This window comes from Corylus avellana, chromosome 11 (assembly GCF_965113065.1).
Source record: "Corylus avellana chromosome 11, dhCorAvel1.hap1.2, whole genome shotgun sequence".
Classification (NCBI taxonomy): domain Eukaryota; kingdom Viridiplantae; phylum Streptophyta; class Magnoliopsida; order Fagales; family Betulaceae; genus Corylus; species Corylus avellana.
Window position 1 is genome coordinate 10,535,735 of NC_142500.1, and position 18,724 is coordinate 10,554,458.

Below are 18,724 nucleotides of genomic sequence, written 5' to 3' on the forward strand. Positions count from 1 at the left end.
ACTTCCCTTTTCTTGAAGGGATCCACCACATCTGGTCCTCCCCTTCCCCATAAATCGATGACGAATACAGGAGCGAGAAGAAAGAGGCTAAGGCCATCTCCTCCCAATCATGAATACTACGAGTAAAAGTAACATTCCAGTGAACCATCCCATTTACACACTCCCGGATATCTGCAATGGAAGCATCCTTATTGCAAGCAATATTAAAAAGTCCCGAAAAGGTATCCTTGAGAGGCATCTCACCACACCAAAGATCCTCCCAAAATTTAACTTTCCCCTCCAAACCAAGAACTAATCTGAAATGGCACAAAAACGACCTCCAACTCCCATAGATGTGTTTCCATAACCCCACCCCATACGTTCCACTAGGCACTTTAGAACGCCAACCACCCCAATCCACCCCATACTTTGCCACCAAGATACTTCTCCACCAAGCTTCTTCCTCATTTGCAAATCTCCATAACCATTTTCCCAACAGAACTTGATTAAAAAAACGCAAGCTACGAATCCCTAGACCACCCTCAGCAATCGAAGAACAAACAAACCTCATGCCAACTGACCAAATGGAACTTAGGCTCGTCCTTGAACACCCCCCCCCCCCCCCAATAAAAAATCCCGTTAAATTTTCTCAATGCGATTCGCCACGGAAACAGTGATGGGGAAAAGAGACAAAAGATAGGTGGGAAGATTGGATAAGATGCTCTTAATGAGAGTGAGCCTCGCCCCCTTGGACAAATATGAGCGCTTCCAAGGGGCCAACGTTCTAGCAATTTTCTCCAACATGTCATCCCAAATAGCCAACTGGTTGAAGGAAGCCCCTAGAGGAAGACCCAGATACTTCAAGGGCAAAGAACTAGTACCACAACCCAAAACACTAGCCAACTCATTCGTCTCTACCGAACCTCTGACTGGGACCAAAATAGATTTAGCCCGATTAACTTTTATCCCTGAGACCGCCTCAAAGCCAATAATGAGGGCTTTAATAAATCTAACATGTTCATAAGCTACCCTACAAAACACCAACGTATCATCAGCAAAGAGAAGATGGGAAACAGTAACCCGCTCATGCTCTCTGGCACCCACATAGAAACCGTTGATGAAACCCCTACTAATAGAAACCGTTGATGAAACCCCTACTAATAGAGGCATTAATCATGAAACCGTTGATGATGCTCTCTGGCACCCACATAGAAACCGTTGATGAAACCCCTACTAATAGAGGCATTAATCATCCTGCTGAAAGCCTCCATGACCATAATGAACGAAAAAGGTGAAAGGGGTTCACCTTGTCTAACCCCACGCGAACTCACCAAGAAACCGGAAGGCGAACCATTGATCAACACCGAGTACCGCACCGACGAGATACAATGTTCAATCTAAGAGCACCATTTCTCACTGAAGCCACACCTTTTTAATAAGTAGAGTAAAAACTTCCAGTTCATGTGATCATAAACCTTCTCCATATCCAACTTACACAAGAGACCAGGATCCCCAAATTTGAGACGGCTGTCCAGGCATTCATTGGCAATAAGCACCTAATCCAAAATATATCTACCTTTGACGAAAGCATTCTGCGGGTTGGAGATGACCCGGTTTATGACTCCCCTCATTCTATTGGCTAAAACCTTCGCAATAATCTTATAAATCCCCCCACAAGGCTGATAGGACAGAAGTCCTTCAGATCCATGCGACTTCGGAATAAGAGCAATAAACGTAGCATTGAGGCTTTTTTCGAATTTACCTCGATCATAGAACTCCACAACAACAGCCATGATGTCCTTTTTGATCACCTCCTAGCAATCCTGGAAAAAAGCCACAGAAAAACCATCCAGGCCTGGAGCCTTGTCCCTATCCATTTTTTTGACCACCTCCCACACCTCCATTTCCTCAAAAGGAACTTCTAGACTAGAAGACTCATCCACGTCCAACATATCGAAATGAAGATTATCTAACCTCGGCCTTTATTAGATAGATAAGATGCAAAAGAATTAGATAAAGACTAGAGATTTGACGCTTCAACGTAGAAAGTGAACGGTGATCAAGACGACTATGCCACTGAAGAATAGAGACTGGCGACTACAGTGCATGAGAGGGATAGATAGGTGCAAAATTAAAATAATATAAACCACTAATTTCATGCCCCATACCAATCATTTTCCTTGTCTCGAGATCCTAAAAATTGCACAAAGAAGGGTAGAAACTAACAAAACAATTAAGAGATTTGGTAGTTTTATTAATGTATTGCAAATTAAGACAAAAACGAGGAACATGTAAAACAAACAATAACTCAATATTAGGATTGAAATGTGTAGTGCCAGAAGCGGCAACTTTGAAGAGGGAACCATTAGTGAGGGTGACACTTTTCGGTGGATCAATAGGATGATAAGAAAAAAGGGAAGTAGACAAACTAGTCATATGTTCATTTGCTCCAGAATTGATGATCAATAGGTTGCTAGTGAAGGATAAAAGACAATGAGATGTAGTACCTAACTGAGCAAGAGTAGCAGTGGAAAAGAAAGAGACCCGCTTATGGGCTGAGAATTGAGCATACTCATCTCTTGGTAAGGAAATCAAATCAGAATCCAAAGCTGCACCTGAAAACCAACAAGTGGTCTAGATATGGTTGGAGAATCCACCTGAGAAGAAACTTGGCTTACAGACCTAGATGGTTTTTCGTGTAAATTGCAATAGTAATCCACATAATGATTACCATGGATACAATGAGTGCATTTGCAAGGCTCACAACTCCAGATCCGACCACCACCTCGAGAATCACATCCACCACGAGAACCACAACCACCTTTACTTCCATGTCCTCCACGGGAATTACCAATACACCATGAGCGGCAATAAAGCATAACAATCTCCATTACACTCAGAGCTCAATTGAGAACTAGTATCAGAAAGAGTAGCTTACTGAATCCAAGAAAAGACATCAAGTGGTGATGGGAACTTCGAACCACCAAAATTCTGCACATGAATAGACTCATACTATAGTTTAAAGCCAAGAAGAAACCAATTCACATCCACATCTTGATGTTACTTTTCCATAGTCTTTAGGTCAATGGAGAGCGGTTGATACATGTTCCTCTCCTTACAAATGGCACAACTTGATTGTAGTATTCATCCGGTCTGTGCACCTTGCTCAAGCCCAAAATATTGTTTACCTACCTCATAAATCCAAGTGATATTCTCAGTTCAAGAGTACAGATGATTGCGATGATCCAAAATATCCTTGGTTGTCGGAAGATAAATACACAAGGATCCATTGTGGGGCTCACTACTATTTAACATAAGAGGGATAATTTGATTATCTTCATGTTCCCAATGGCTAGGGAACTAGTGTCTTGAGGCTTATCCGAGGTTGAGGGATTATGCAATCCCTTTCCTTTGAGAAAAACTTTGTCAGAAGTCATAGGAGCATTAACAAGGGAGGCCAAAGGAACAATATCTGCTTTAGTGGCCATAGTGTTGATCAAACTTACCAATGAATGTAACACAACAATAAAAAAATGGTCAAATAATTCACCACAATAATGCAACAAGCAATCACCAACAACCAAACTAAATAACAAAAAACCTCATAAACATTGTGAAAAACGATTGATGTATTCAACCAAAAGTAGTTCATGGTTATGGTTTTTTCTTCAGTTGATTTTGTTTTTGGCTAACGTCATGTATTCACTTGGTTGATGCTAATAATTTTTAGCAATACATTTGCAGTGTATGCTATAGATGTAATTCCTTGCGTATCCTATGCTTTCTGGCAAGTCACATTGTACATGAAATTTTTTTTTCCCTAAATAATTGGTTACTAAAAATCTAGTTCTTGTGATGTCTTTTTATGCTATAGAAATAACTCTCTGTAAGAAGTTTGGTCTTTTCTTTATACTCATAAAATTATTATTGTCATTCTCTACAGGATGGAAATTTCATGGTCGGATGCTTGGGTTTTCCACAGGTTGGAATACTTGTCCTTGCCATCTTCGTTGTATTGTAAATCATGTTTGGACAAAAAACTTGATGCTTGGGTTTTCCCCAGTTTGGGTTCATATGAGAATTTGTCAACAATGAAAGGCTTTCGGTGTGTGAAATAGATGGGTTTGCATGTTTGCATTAGATTATCGACATGATCTACCAGTTATTAAATTTTCTACCACTAGTTCTTGTTGAGTACTTCATGCACTATAGTACGTACATAATGCTTCCCCTAATGACTTTTTTTTTTTGATAAGTAATGATGATATATAAAAAGAGCGCAGAGGGGCGCAACCCATATACACGGGAAGTATAAAAAGAGAGCGCCTAGGAGGGGGAGAAATGAAAAAGAAAATCAGAGAAACTAATCACTAAAGGAGCTAGCCAAGTGGCCATCCAATAGTGAAGAGTAAAGAGGAAGAAATGAGTCAATTCCTCTATGGTCCTAGTGGAATTTTCAAAACATCTAGCATTTCTTTCATTCCAAATACACCACATAAGACACAGAGGTATCATCTTCCACACAACCGCGCTTCGAGAACGTCCTCCCGACCACCAGCTAGCAAACAAGGCCCTCACCCTCCAAGGCATGACCCAATGCAACCCAAAACGCTGAAAAATCATGTGCCAAAGAGCACTTGCAAGCTCACAGTGGAGAAGAAGGTGATCGACTGACTCTCCGGTCTTCTTGCACATACAACACCACTCCATAACCACTATGTTCCTCTTATGCAGCATATCATGAGTCAAAATTTTGCCTAAGGCCACAGTCCATCCGAAAAAAGCCACCCGTTGAGGCGCCTTAGTACGCCAGATGCTCTTCCAAGGAAACTCCTCTTGATTAGAAATGGACAAGGCCTTATAGAACGACTTAACCTCGAACTTGCCCTTCTTGGACGAAGACCAGCAAATACGATCTACACTGCCTAGGGAGACCTTGCAAGAGTACAACCGATCAAAAAAAGGAGAAATCAAATCCATCTCCCAATCTTGGACCGATCGAACGAAAATGACATTCCACTCAACAACCCCATTCCTCCCAATAAAATTATCCTTCACCCAAGCTTCTTTGTGTCTGGCGATACTGTATAAGGACGGAAAAGCTTGCTACAAAGAGTTGTCCCCACACCAAATATCATGCCAAAATCGGACTTTCGAACCCTCCCCCACCTCAAAACGAATACCTTTGGCAAAGAAATTCCACCCTTTACGAATATGCTTCCATAGACCCACACCATGAGAGCCCAAGACCTCCTTCGTGCACCACCCACCTTCTTGATCTTCATACTTAGCTTTGATCAAATTACACCAAAGAGCCCTGTTCTCATTTGCGTATCTCCAAAGCCATTTCCCCAAAAGGGCTTGGTTAAACTGGTGCATCTTCCGAATGCCAAGACCACCATATCGAAGAGGGCTGCAAACTTGGTTCCAACTTACAAGATGCAACTTGGGCTCATCCCCCATTCCTCCCCACAAGAAATCTCTTTGGACTTTCTCGATCCTTTTAGCTACACTAACATGAATCGGAAACAAAGACAAAAAGTAAGTCGGAAGATTAGCCAAAGTGCTCTTGATGAGGGTTAAACGACCTCCTTTAGAAAGATACATTCTCTTCCAACCTGCCATCTGACGCTCCATCTTTTCAATCACTTCATTCCACATAGCCGTATCCTTGAACAATGCCCCAAGAGGGAGACCCAAATACTTCATAGGCAAATCAGCAACACTACACCCAAGGATGTTAGCTAAGCCCCCGATGTTCTCCACCTCACTAATGGCCACAATCTTTGACTTTCCCAGATTCACTTTCAAACCCGAAACAGCTTCAAAACATAAGAGGATGAGACAAACATACCGGATTTGCTCGATAGAATCTTCACAAAAAATCAAAGTGTCATCCGCAAATAAGGAGTGAGAGACCATCAACTCCGACAAGACCCCATTACCCACCGAGAACCCAGTCAAAAAGCCTTGATCAACCGTCGCATTCACCATCTTACTCAAAGCCTCCATGACAAGCACAAACAATAACGGTGAGAGAGGATCCCCTTGCCGGATTCCCCTCGAACTGCTAAAGAACCCTTCTGGAGAACCATTCACAAGAATGGAGAATCTTACCGTCTTAATACACCACTCTATCCAAGCCCTCCACCTCCCACCAAACCCACATCTATGCAGCAAATACAAAACAAAATCCCAATTTACGTGGTCGTAGGCCTTTTCCAAGTCCAATTTACAAAGAACACCAGGCACCCCTGATTTCATGCGACTATCCACACATTCATTTGCAATAAGAACGGAATCTAGGATTTGCCGACCCCCAATAAAAGCATTTTGAGAATAGGAAATGACCTTACCCAAGACAGTTCTCAATCTATTGGCAAGAACCTTAGACACAATTTTATACACTCCTCCCACCAAGCTAATGGGCCGAAAGTCCTTCATCTCCACCGCATCTGCCTTTTTCGGAATCAAGGAAATAAAAGTTGCATTCAAGCTCTTCACCATTTGACGTCTACGATGGAACTCTGCAAAAACCGCCGTAACGTCTTGTTTAATAACACCCCAGCAAGCTTGAAAAAAAGCCATGGAAAAGCCATCTAGACATGGAGCCTTATCACCATCCATGCCTTTTACCACCTCCCAAACCTCCTTTTCCTCAAAATCTCTTTCTACCCACCGATTATCCTCCTCATCGATGGACAAAAACTGCTGGTTATCCATTCTAGGGCGCCAAGAGCTTTGTTCCGAATAAAGAAATTGGTAATATTGCACTATGTGATCTTTTACCTCAACTGGATCATCGGATAAAATGCCATTAATACGAAGCACTTCCACACGATTGTACCTTCGGTGAGAATTAGCCATCTTGTGAAAAAAGCGAGTATTCCGATCCCCCTCCTTGAGCCACAAAGCTCTCGATTTTTTACGCCAATGAATTTCTTCACACAACAAAGTATTCTCCAAATCTTTCAACTTGTCCGCCTTCCGAATTTTCTCCTCTTGATCTAAACCTCTCGATTCTGCCAACTCATCCAACTCCTGGATACCTCCCAATAACTCTTTCTTTTTCCTCCCAATATCCCCAAAGACCTCCTCATTCCACTTTTTCAAGTCCACTTTAAGGGATTTTAATTTACTAGCAAACACAAAACTAGGCAAACCCTCAAACAAATACGACCCCCACCAAGAAGCAACCTTATCAACAAAACCCTCTGCCTTAAGCCACATATTTTCAAATTTAAAACCCTTCTTACGTCCACAAGGAGTCCCGTAGTCCAGTAATAAAGGAAAGTGATCCGAGAGCAGGCGTTGAAGTCTCCTTTGAACAACTGAGACAGTAATTGTCTATTGAGATGGGTAGATATTGTAATCGGCAATTAGGCTGGAACTTAAAATGCAAATTTGCCGTGCTCCAAAGAATTGCAATTTATGTGTGGTTGACTCTAGTTTCTTATGAACTTTTTTTAGTCTACATCTTTGGAACTCTAGAGAATACTTCTTTCTTGCAAATTTATGTCTTGGTTTGAAATGATATGATTATTAGTAAAGAGGTAAAAAAAAATATAGTGATCTTTGTAAAATGTACTTTACTTTATGCTACAGTGGGACGACTTTTACGAAAAATTTTGTTTGCTTCTAAAAATAAAAAGCAAGAGTAATACGACTTCCACCTTAGAAAATGGACATGTATTTTGGAAACTTTGGAATAAGAAAGCAAAACATTTGAATAAGGAGAGGAGTAGGTAATATCAACTTTAACAAAGACTTAGAATATGTAAAAAATTAATTAAAAGCTTAATTGGAAGGGGAAAAAAAAAAAAAACTCCTGGATGTGCTAAGTGGACTAACGTTATACAAGAAACTGACTAAAGTTATACTTCTGGATGTGCTAAGTGGACTAAACTATTTAATGCTAGCATATTTGATATTTGAAGTATTAGGGTACGTCACAGCTAACAATGACAAATCCTTATAATTGAACTGCTTTTTCAGCTATATTCAACTCTGCGGATTCATATCATTAGTCTCCCAATGCATGGACTACTGTTCAGTTTGACCATCCTAATTTAGTATGATGTAATTCCTTTTTACTTGAATGATTCCTTGCCAGCTCATAATTTTGATAGGCAGACAGTCACAGATGAGTTTCCTGCTTTTCCAAATTAATATCCAGTTTAGACCCAAGATCATGTTAACTTTCTTAGATTTATCCTTTTGTGTATTATCACTAATTTACTGTTAACATTTTAATTTCAGATATGGTTATCTTACAAACATGCAGACTCTTGATTTCTTAAGGCCTTTAACATTTCAATAATAATGCCCGCTTAAGCTTAGATGCATCTTATAAAAAATTTCCTTTTAATTAGATAGATACTTTAGAGCCACATACCAGACTAGAAACCCTTCCTTCCCATGCTCTCTTTAGTTTTCCTTCAATATTAGGGCAATATCTACTTGTCTCTAAATCATTGATTTGTTGAGTATCTTGCCATTTATACAAGCTTTTATATATATATATATATATATATATATATATATATATATATAATAGCTGAATCCCTCTCCGAAGTGCCTTAATATTGCGACATGTGGCGTGAATCCATTTTTTTTAAATGCTAAACTGGTTTTTTAAGAGTGAACCGGTCATTAAATTAGCATAATTAAAGGCATTTAATTATATTTCAATAATTTTCCTTATATGTGATTTCAATAAGTTCAAAAATTTTGATGCACGATATTTTTTTTTTTTCAGAATTTACTACTCTACAAACTATATATAGAAAGACAACATTTAAAATTTAAAAACATACTACATTAACTACTCATAATCGGCCATATCGGTCATATATATATATATATATAAAACCTGCCAACTAGCCCATTTATTTAAAAGGATTTTTTTTTTTTTTTTTTTCTTATCATTTTAAACCATGTATACCTATGGGAACAAATTTTCATTCAAAAAAAAAATTGTTTATTTTTCTTTCTTTTTTTTTCGAATGTGCAAAATTATATACGTTTGATTTGTATTGAAATATTATCGATATCACACTAACAATATTAAATAATCCTGCTAATTTTCTATATTATAATCCATGTATTATTCTTGCTAATTTTTTTTCTTTATACTATTCATATATTTATAGGAACAATAATTTAAACATGTTTTAATGTGTATGAATTAAACTAAAAATAAAGGCTCTTATGTTTTATTAAATAACAAGCACTAATGTTCTCTCTTACAATCATTTGGTCAATTTACAAGTTTTGGTCAGATTGGCTCCGGGGTCTTAGCTCAGTTGCTTTTTTTCTAAATTTTACCTTGAATTTTGGGCATTAATGAAGCATCTACAGTCTACTTCTATTAGTTCCTTTTTTTTCTTTCTCTCTCTCTCTCTCTCTCTCTCTCTTTGAACTGAATATTTAAAATTAAATATTGAGTGAAAGATTCTATTTTATTTTGTATTCATAAAAAGAAAGATTTATTATTTTGCTCTATATTTTTTTTTTAAATGTTCAGAATTATATGAGTTTTATTTGTATTGAAATATAATAGGTATTACACAAATATCATCACAAATTTCTTATAATTCTCTATTAATACTTAAATCATCAGAATTCAGATTTTCCTCACTATTTTTTTTTTTTTTTTTGGCAGGTTATTATTTTTTTTCTTTATACCTCTTTTCGTTATAAATTAGTGAACAAAAATTTTAATATGTTTAATTTTTATGGATTAAAAGAAAATTTTTTTTGATAAGTAATAATGCATTAAAAGAGCTCAGACGGGCGCAACCCAAGTACACAGGTAGTATACAAGAGAGCGACTAAGTAGGGGAGAAAGAAGAAGAGAACATAAAGAGAAAATCAGAAAAGTTGATCACTAAAGGAGCAAGCCAGCCTGTAGTCCATGTGAATAAAGTGTACAAAAAGAAGTGAATAAGGTCCTCAAGATTCCTTGACACATCCTCGAAGCATCTCGTATTCCTTTCCTTCCAGAGGCACCAAAGAAGACAAAGGGGAGCCATCTTCCATACCACAGCACTACTCATTCTCCCGCCCGCCCACCAACTAGCGAACATCTCCTTTACGCTTCTAGGCATAACCCAACACGTTAAAGCGAGAGAAGATAACATCCCACAACTTGCGTGCGACTCCACAATGAAGAAAGAGATGATCCACGGACTCCCCATCCGCCTCACACATACAACATCGATTAATCACAACGATGCCTCTCTTCCGAACATTATCCAACGTGAGAGGTTTCCCAAGGGCAGGCGCCCATACGAAAAACACCACTCTCAAAGGAGCCTTGGTGCGCCAATGCTTTTCCACGGAAAGTGGTTAGGCACCTTAAAGGCAAGCATCCTATAGAAAGAGCGTACCTCAAACTTCCCTTTTTTTGAAGGAATCCACCACATCCGGTCCTCCCCTTCCCACCACATCCGGCCATCTCCTCCCAATCATGAATACTATGGGTGAAAGTAACATTCCAGTGAACCATCCCATTTACACACTCTCGAATATCCGCAATGGAAGCATCCTTATTGCAAGCAATATTAAAAAGACCCAGGAAGGAATCCTTGAGAGACGTCTCACCACACCACCAGTCCTCCCAAAATTTGACCTTCCCCCCAAAACCAGGATCTAATTTGAAGTGACCCCGAAACGACCTCCAAACTCCGCAAATGTGTTTCCATAACCCCACCCCATGCGTTCCACGAGGAACTTTAGTGCGCCAACCCCCCCAATCCACCCTATACTTTGCCACCAAAATACTTCTCCACCACGCTTCTACCTCATTTGCAAATCTCCATAACCATTTCTCCAAGAGAGCTTGATTAAAAAGATACAAGCTCCGAATCCCTAGCCCTCCCTCAGAAATCGGAGAACATACCTCGTGCCAACTAACCAAATGGAACTTAGTCTCATCCTTGAACCCCCCCTCCCCCCCCCCAATAAAAAATCTCATTGAATCTTCTCAATACAATTCGCCACGGAAATAGGAATGGGAAAGAGAGACAAAAGATAGGTGGGGAGATTGGATAGGGTGCTCTTGATAAGGGTGAGCCTCGCCCCCTTGGACAAATAAGAATGTTTCCAAGGGGCCAACCTTCTAGCAATTTTCTCCAACATGTCATCCCAAATAGCCAACTGCTTGAAGGAAGCCCCTAGCGGAAGACCTAGGTACTTCAAGGGCAAAGAACTAGTGCCACAACCCAAAACACCAGCCAACTCATCCGTCTCTACCGAATCCGACTGGAACCAAAACAGACTTGGCCCGATTAACTTTTAACCCTGAGACCGCCTCGAAGCCAATAATGAGAGCTTTAATAAATCTAACATGTTCAGATGCTGCCCCACAAAACACAAACGTATCATCAGCAAAGAGAAGATGGGAGACAGAAACCCGCTCATGCTCACTGGCACCCACATAAAAACCATTGATGAAACCCCTACTGATAGAGACATTAATCATCCTGCTGAAACCCTTCATGACCATGATGAACAAGAAAGGCGAGAGAGGGTCGCCTTGTCTAACCCCATGCGAACTCCCAAAGAAACCGGAAGGCGAACCATTGATCAACACCGAGAACCGCACCGACGAGATACAATGTTCAATCCAAGAGCACTATTTCTCACCGAAACCCCACCTTTTTAAAAGGTAGAGTAAAAACTTCCAATTCAAGTGATCGTAAGCCTTCTCCATATCCAACTTACACAAGAGGCCAGGATCCCCAGATTTGAGCCGGCTGTCCAGGCATTCATTGGCAATAAGCACTGAATCCAAAATCTGTCTACCTTTGACGAACGCATTCTGCGGATTGGAAATGACCCGGTTCATGACTCCCCTCATTCTATTGGCTAACACCTTCGCAATAATCTTATAAATCCCCCCCACAAGGCTAATAGGACGAAAGTCCTTCAAATTGGATGCCCTATGCGACTTCGGAATAAGAGCAATGAATGTAGCATTGAGGCTTTTTTCGAACTTGCCTCGATCATAGAGCTCCACAAAAACAGCCATGATGTCCTTTTTTATCACCTCCCAGCAGTCCTGGAAGAAAGCCATAGAAAAACCATCCGGGCCTGGGGCCTTATCCCTATCCATTTTTTTGACCACCTCTCTTTCCTCAAAAGGGACTTCCAAACTAGAAGACTCTTCTTCTTCCAACATATCGAATTGAAGATTATCCAACCTCGGTCTCCAACTAAGAGTCTCTGTGAAGAGCGTCTCATAAAATCGAGTAATGTGACTGCTAATAGCCTCTTGATCAGAGATAGCAATGCCATGAATGTTCAGAAACTCAATATAATTCTGTCTTCTATTGGCATTAGCAATCCGATGGAAGAATTTGGTACACTTGTCACCCTCTTTCAACCAACGGATTCTAGATTTTTGCCTCCAACTGATTTCTTCTTGGAGGGAAACTTCTAACTCCCTAGCAAGCACCCTTCTCTTCTCGATCTCCTCCGTGGATAAACCTCTCTCTTCCTCCACCCTATCCAATGCTTTAATATCTTCCATACGAGCCTTAATACTAACCCCCACATTGCCGAACTCTTGAGCATTCCATCTCCTAATGTCCCCCTTTAGCGCTTGCAACTTTTTGGAAATAATGAAGCTCGTAGTGCCCTGGAAATGATACGAGTCCCACCAACTGCGCACTTTGTCCACAAAACCCTCCACTTTGAGCCACATGTTCTCAAATTTGAAAGGCCTTTTACCTCCCCCATGAGAATTACAGTCCAATATAATAGGGGCGTGATCGGAGCTGGCCCGTAGCATCTTCTTCTGACGCAAATCCAGGTGGCGGGCTTCCCACTCCGGGGAGACAAGAAAGCGGTCAAGCCTAGACCAAGAGTTATTATTAGACCAAGTAGAAATCCCCCCCACTAAGGGAAGATCCATGAGGCCTTGATCCGATATGAATTCACCAAAATCCCTCATTGTCGACCGCGAATGAGCTCCCCTTGACCTTTCACTAGGATAAAGGGTGACATTGAAATCCCCACCGATACACCACGGCACGTCCCAACAACTCATGACCCCTGCCAGCTCCTCCCAAAGAAAGCGCCTAGCATTGACTCTGTTGGGGTCATACACCCCCGCAAACGCCCACTCAAAGCCATCCTCAACATTCTTGAAGGAACAAGCCGCCAAATAACTTCCCAGCACTACGTCTATCATCTCAACAGCCCTCTTGTCCCACATGAGTAAAATGCCCCCCGACGCCCCAATGGAAGGAACAAAGCACCACTCCACATACGAACATCCCCATAAGCTCCTCACTAAGCTATTCGAAGTAAAGTCCATCTTCGTCTCTTGGAAACAAACAACATCTGCCTTCCAACTTCTAAGCAAATTCCTAACCCTCAACCTCTTTTCCCTCTCATTCAATCCTCTCACATTCCATGACAAAATTTTAAGCTTCATGATTTCACACGACTGACCCTCCCCTAATTCCTGTCCCGTGACGAAAACTCCAAAAAATTGACAGAGGATTGCAAGTTAATAAGCTCCATCTTACCTTTTTTGACTACAGGAGTGCACACTTCCCTCTCCACTTCTTTGTCTTTGTTGTCAGCCATTAGAACCCCTATGGTCTCTTCAAGCTTTCCTTCCTCTCCTTCACAAGATAGGCCAACTTCCTTGCATACCTCAATGATAAAAGTCCTCTCCTGCACCTCCAACTGCTCCTCCTGAACTGACTCTGGCACAAAAGATTCCTGAGAAATTGAGCCCTCCACTGCTTTAGAAATTCCCTCCAAATTATCCAGCTGTGTTATGCAAAGCCCCGGCTCCTTACCCAAAATGCCCAGCACAGAAGCAACCCTAAGCTGTTCACCGGAGTAGCTCCCCAAAAAACCTCCCCTCCCGGCCTCCTCACTGTCACCGGCAGTAGACCTAGAGAATTCCAGAGGTACCCCCTTACTAGGCTGCTTGCCCAAAATCCCTGGACCAGATATGCTCGAGTCTCCCTTCAGAACACCTTGGTCAGCAATACTGGGTTGAGACCTCTGCGCCTTAACTGGGGAGTTCATCGTCGCCGTAGCCACTTAAAATAAAATTAAGTGTCTTATGATAGTTTTTTTTTTTTTTGTGATTTATACATTCATTCAATGTTTAGTAATGTACTGGTGTATAACTTCAATTTTTTTTTTTTTTTTTTATTTTATTTAAATGGGTGAGATATATTTTTATACGTCTTTTTTAATTTATAATGAAAATATGTTTAAATTTTAAAATTAAATTATAATGAAAAATCCTGCGCTATTAGTTTTGTATAAATGTTGAGCCTCTTATTAGCCAACCATTAAACTTTTTCTTCTAATCTCTCTGTCCAAGGTACACTAGTGTAGCAAGTGCCTTCCCGAATACATTTCTCATATCCTTTTTATCAGGAAATATCTGCTGCAGTTTTTTGAGCTCCTTATAATCATATAGTTCCCTTCACAGCTTCATTGTTGAGTAAAAATCAGCCAGTGGCTCAGTTTACTATAGGCTGGAAACTTCTCATATCTACATATTTACTTCTTTCTTTCTTTCTTTCTTTTTTTCTTTTTGCTTCCTGCTGGAAGTGGCATATTGAAGTTTAATGAGTGCATTTTGATTCATTTGGTCATTTGGTGCCCTTGGTCTTAATAATTACAACACCTATTTGCTACCCTTTTTCAGTGTAGGAATGCTATTTGGCTCCCTGGATCTATATCGGAGGCGGTGGTAACCACTAATATTTGCAACACTTGCACTCCAGGTTTTCTACTTGAAATTTTCTATTGCTGTATATTTGTCCAAAGTCACATAGAAAAACGCTGAGTGCTAGTGTCTTTGTAGATAGCAAGGTCATCTAACTTCCAAATTGTAGATTAAGGCAATTGTTTGAATATACTATAGATGGTTGAATTTCCTACTTGTTTGTTCAAATGTTTGGGATAAAAGATACTTTAACAAGGTATTAGACTCGGAGAACCAACACTTGAATCCTATCCAATTGAGAGGGACTCTTGGGCCACATGTAGGGAGAGTTTTATAATACAAGATAGATGATTAAAGTTTTCATGTTCCTTTTAGGTTAAGCTTTTGGGATTAGTAGTAATTTAACAAGAATGAAATCCAGCCCATGAAAATAGAAGAATAAGAGATGGTGTATTGAATGCAGCTAAAATGTAATAATCTCTTAGCTATTCTCCTTTATTTTCTTAGGTGATAAAGTATCTGTATGACCTAACATTTTGGCATGCCTTATATGGAAATTTCTTTCAATTTGATCTTCGTATAGTATAAGGAATTCTGGCATTGTTGTATTCGATACTCGGTGCATATTCCAATGCTTAATGCATGTTGCATTGTGTCTGAATTGGGTACTTCACCTGATGTAAAGCATTTGCATAAAATCGGTGTCTTATAAACTACAATGATGTTCTTTAACTTCTTTCTTGACGTCTTAAATTTTTGAGATGTGTTTGGTATCATTCTCCTGCATATCTCTTGTCCATCTTTTTTTTAGAAGATAACGAATGGAGTGCATAATCCCTATCCACCATTGAATATGTAGGATGCATATGTGAGTCTCACAAATTTAATGGTGGATTTGCACATCTTTTGTATAGAGATAGACAAAAGATGTGTAGGAGAACGGAAACAAACATTTCTCTAATATTTTTTTAAAATAATTACAACAAATGTTTTTTTGTAGGTCCTGTTTACTTGATCCAATTCAAGTTCCGCCAGCTGGAAATACCACCAAACTACAATGCCAACCATTTAGGTATGTGCAACTTCAAAGAACTATGATGACAGTCTTTACACCAATTTTACCTTAGCTATGTTTCACTTCCTTTAAAATTAGTTATCATTTGTGTCCCAGAAAGGATCTTAACTTTCTAAAATGAGTATACATAATAGTATAACTTTTCAAAATTACCCTTAAAAGTTGCATTTTTACAAGCTTTCAACTTTTTGTGAGATTGTGCTTTTTTGTTAAGTCGCAAAGCAATGGATGAGTTCCCCTTACATGTTTGGCTTGTTGAAGATGGACAACCAATTTGGGACACAGTATTTTTGGAGTTTGACATTAAACTTGGCGAAGTTTTACTGGTCATTATGCAAAAATTTTCTCTAGAACCCTTATCCATATGCTAGAATATGTTCTAATTAACCTCCTACTATCTATGTGCTTTGTTTTTGTTTCATATCTTCATTCATATATATGGCCTTTTTGTCCATAGTTGTGGTGAAGAGGCCTGTTTATCCTTTTCTTTGTACTTAAGCCTTTTAACTGGTAGGCCTAAGTTGGACTTGATGACAATATTTTTGAGGCGGGCATATTGGCCTTCTTTTTACCATTGACGCCCATTTGCCCTACTCCCTATAGTGCATGGGGGCTTGTGAGGCATTTTTTTCCATGTCAGGCCCACATTGTGGGTGATATTAGACTGGGAGTAGTCATCTATCTCCATTTTGAACTAGTGCCACTACCTCCATTGAACATTTTCTGTCATCTGTTTCTTCTGGCTTTCCTGCTATTGTTGTAGCACATTCGTGTTTGAAACATGCATAATTCTCATACTAAGATTTCTATGCAAGATAATGTGTTGGTCATCAAGCGATTTTTTAAAATAAATTTAGTTCCTTTGTGGAACTCGAAGTTGGGTCAACACTGAAGTTCTTATACATTTATGCATGATCAGGTTGCATTGGTGGCTGTGATGAGATTCTTAGACAGCTGATAGAAATCTGTGGAACTGGTTCTCGTATGCCAGGTAGTAATTAATTGACAGCTTGTAGAGTTCACTAGATATTTCCAATTTGTTTGCAGTTTGTTCTTGTTGTTGCTATAATATGTTTAATATTTGTAGGATACTGATTTGGGTGATTTAGACGCAACTTTTCATTGTGTCCATGCATTAAACTCCCTCTACTGTCTATGGCTTACTAGGAATCTGTTGCATATGTATAGTTTCATCTAACTGTAGACATATTGATATTTCAAAGATAATCAATGTCATGCTTAGATTTAGTGTATGAGAAACCGTCCACTATTTGGAGCCTGTATGAATATTTCCAAAAATAATTAATTCCATCAACATAAATAATCATCCCATAAGATATAAAAGATATGAACGTGCTAAAATTACCCCAAACATCCGAGTTAATGTAACTAGCTATTAAAGTTTTTAAGCTCAGGGGATTACCGCCAAATCTAAAAGAAAGAAATAAGCAGCGTAAGTGTGCCAAAGTCTAGTGAATAAAACTAGTTAATTATAGGTAAAGGACTCAACCATAAACTTTTCATCGACTATCTTTGAGGCAATGTGTTCATATAATGATAAAGTAAATCAAGAGCATTTCCCCTCTATTGCTCTAGATGCACATTGGTCAAACAATGGAAAATTTAGAACTTACCCATATATATCATTATAAAGGCTACGAACCTGAGAACGGGCTATTGCTTTGTTGGAATTAAATTCTGGTCGAGGTAGTGTATGGGATACATCTAAATCTGTATATGACCACAATCTGCTGCTAGCCAAATTCGGTATTTGTAATAATTGCAGATAATCAGGAAAATATATGGATGAATTAAGAGAGCGTAGAATTTAATGCAAAATCATAAACAAAGCCAAAATTTTCATTAAAACATAAACTTTTCAAAAATCTGGATTCAACCTCAGCAACATAAACCTGCTTGCTGAGGTTGAAGCTTCTGCTCCTAAGGTTAAGGGGAAGAGGGAGCTCAAAAATCTGGATTGATTTATCTCTCCGGTGAAAGGCTGGCGTCAGCAGGGATTTTTGGGGTCGAAAAAATGCCTTTTCATTTCCCCTTGAGGTGCACTAGGTTTCCACCTGAGATGCACTAGGGCTTTCCTTGGGTATTTGGTTGGGTCTCTTGTATACCATTTTGGTTGGGTGGTTGGTTTGATTGGGTTTTTCTGGGTTTTTGGTTTGTTAGAGTGTTTGGTTGGGTTCCTTTGTATACATTATTGTGTACTTAGAGGCACTTTGCGCTTTTTTTTGATATATAATACATTACTTATCAAAAAAAAAAAAAAAACATAAACTTTTTTCAAACATAGTCCATGAGTCCATGACTATCTTAGTTTATTAGTGTTGAAAGGTTTGCATGAAGAAGGTTAGAGAAAGAGAGGAGGCTCGTTTTCTATGTTACGTAGCCAACCTCAAACATATTATTATATAAGCTTAAGGAAATATGACAATGACTAAACTACACTCAAACCCTAATACATTATTCTAACCCTTCCCCTTAAAGCTGGAGCATATATACCATATAGACCCAGCTTGGAACAAATAAACTCTAGTGGACACAAACTGATTGATAGGATGTTGGGTGGTGCAAGAACGTTTACCTTTCCGTAGGGCAATAGGCAAGTAGTCGGATGGAGGTGGGGGCCCCAGATCTGTAGACGATAAGGATGATGGTGGCGGAGCACAAGCAGATGGTTGAGGCCAACGCTGATAAACCTGGAGTGGAGCAAGCGAGTGGAGAGGCAAGAGGACAGGAGGAGAAGTAGAGTTAGACTCAAAGAGAAGGGGGGCAGGTAACAAAAGAGATGCGGCATCAAGTGCAAGGGAAGAGTCACTCAAAGAAGTAATAGTAGGAAAATAGGGGAGAGACTCCTCAAAGTTAACATCAGCGCAAGTGAAGTAGCATCGAAGGACTGGACTATAGCAACGGTAGCCCTTCTGGGTTGTGGAATACCCAAGAAAGACACA

The 18,724-nt window shown here is 39.6% G+C and overlaps 1 protein-coding gene across 1 annotated transcript in view; it reads left to right on the plus strand.

Moving 5' to 3' along the window:
* The window catches only part of TOP3A (topoisomerase 3alpha), an 85,806-nt gene that overhangs the window by 53,436 nt on the left and 13,646 nt on the right, over positions 1–18,724 (plus strand). Inside the window, exons 18-21 of the mRNA XM_059576033.2 lie at positions 3,923–3,961; positions 14,666–14,744; positions 15,687–15,758; positions 16,681–16,752. Of these exons, the coding sequence (XP_059432016.2) occupies positions 3,923–3,961; positions 14,666–14,744; positions 15,687–15,758; positions 16,681–16,752 (262 nt within the window). The remainder of the gene's footprint in view (positions 1–3,922; positions 3,962–14,665; positions 14,745–15,686; positions 15,759–16,680; positions 16,753–18,724) is intronic.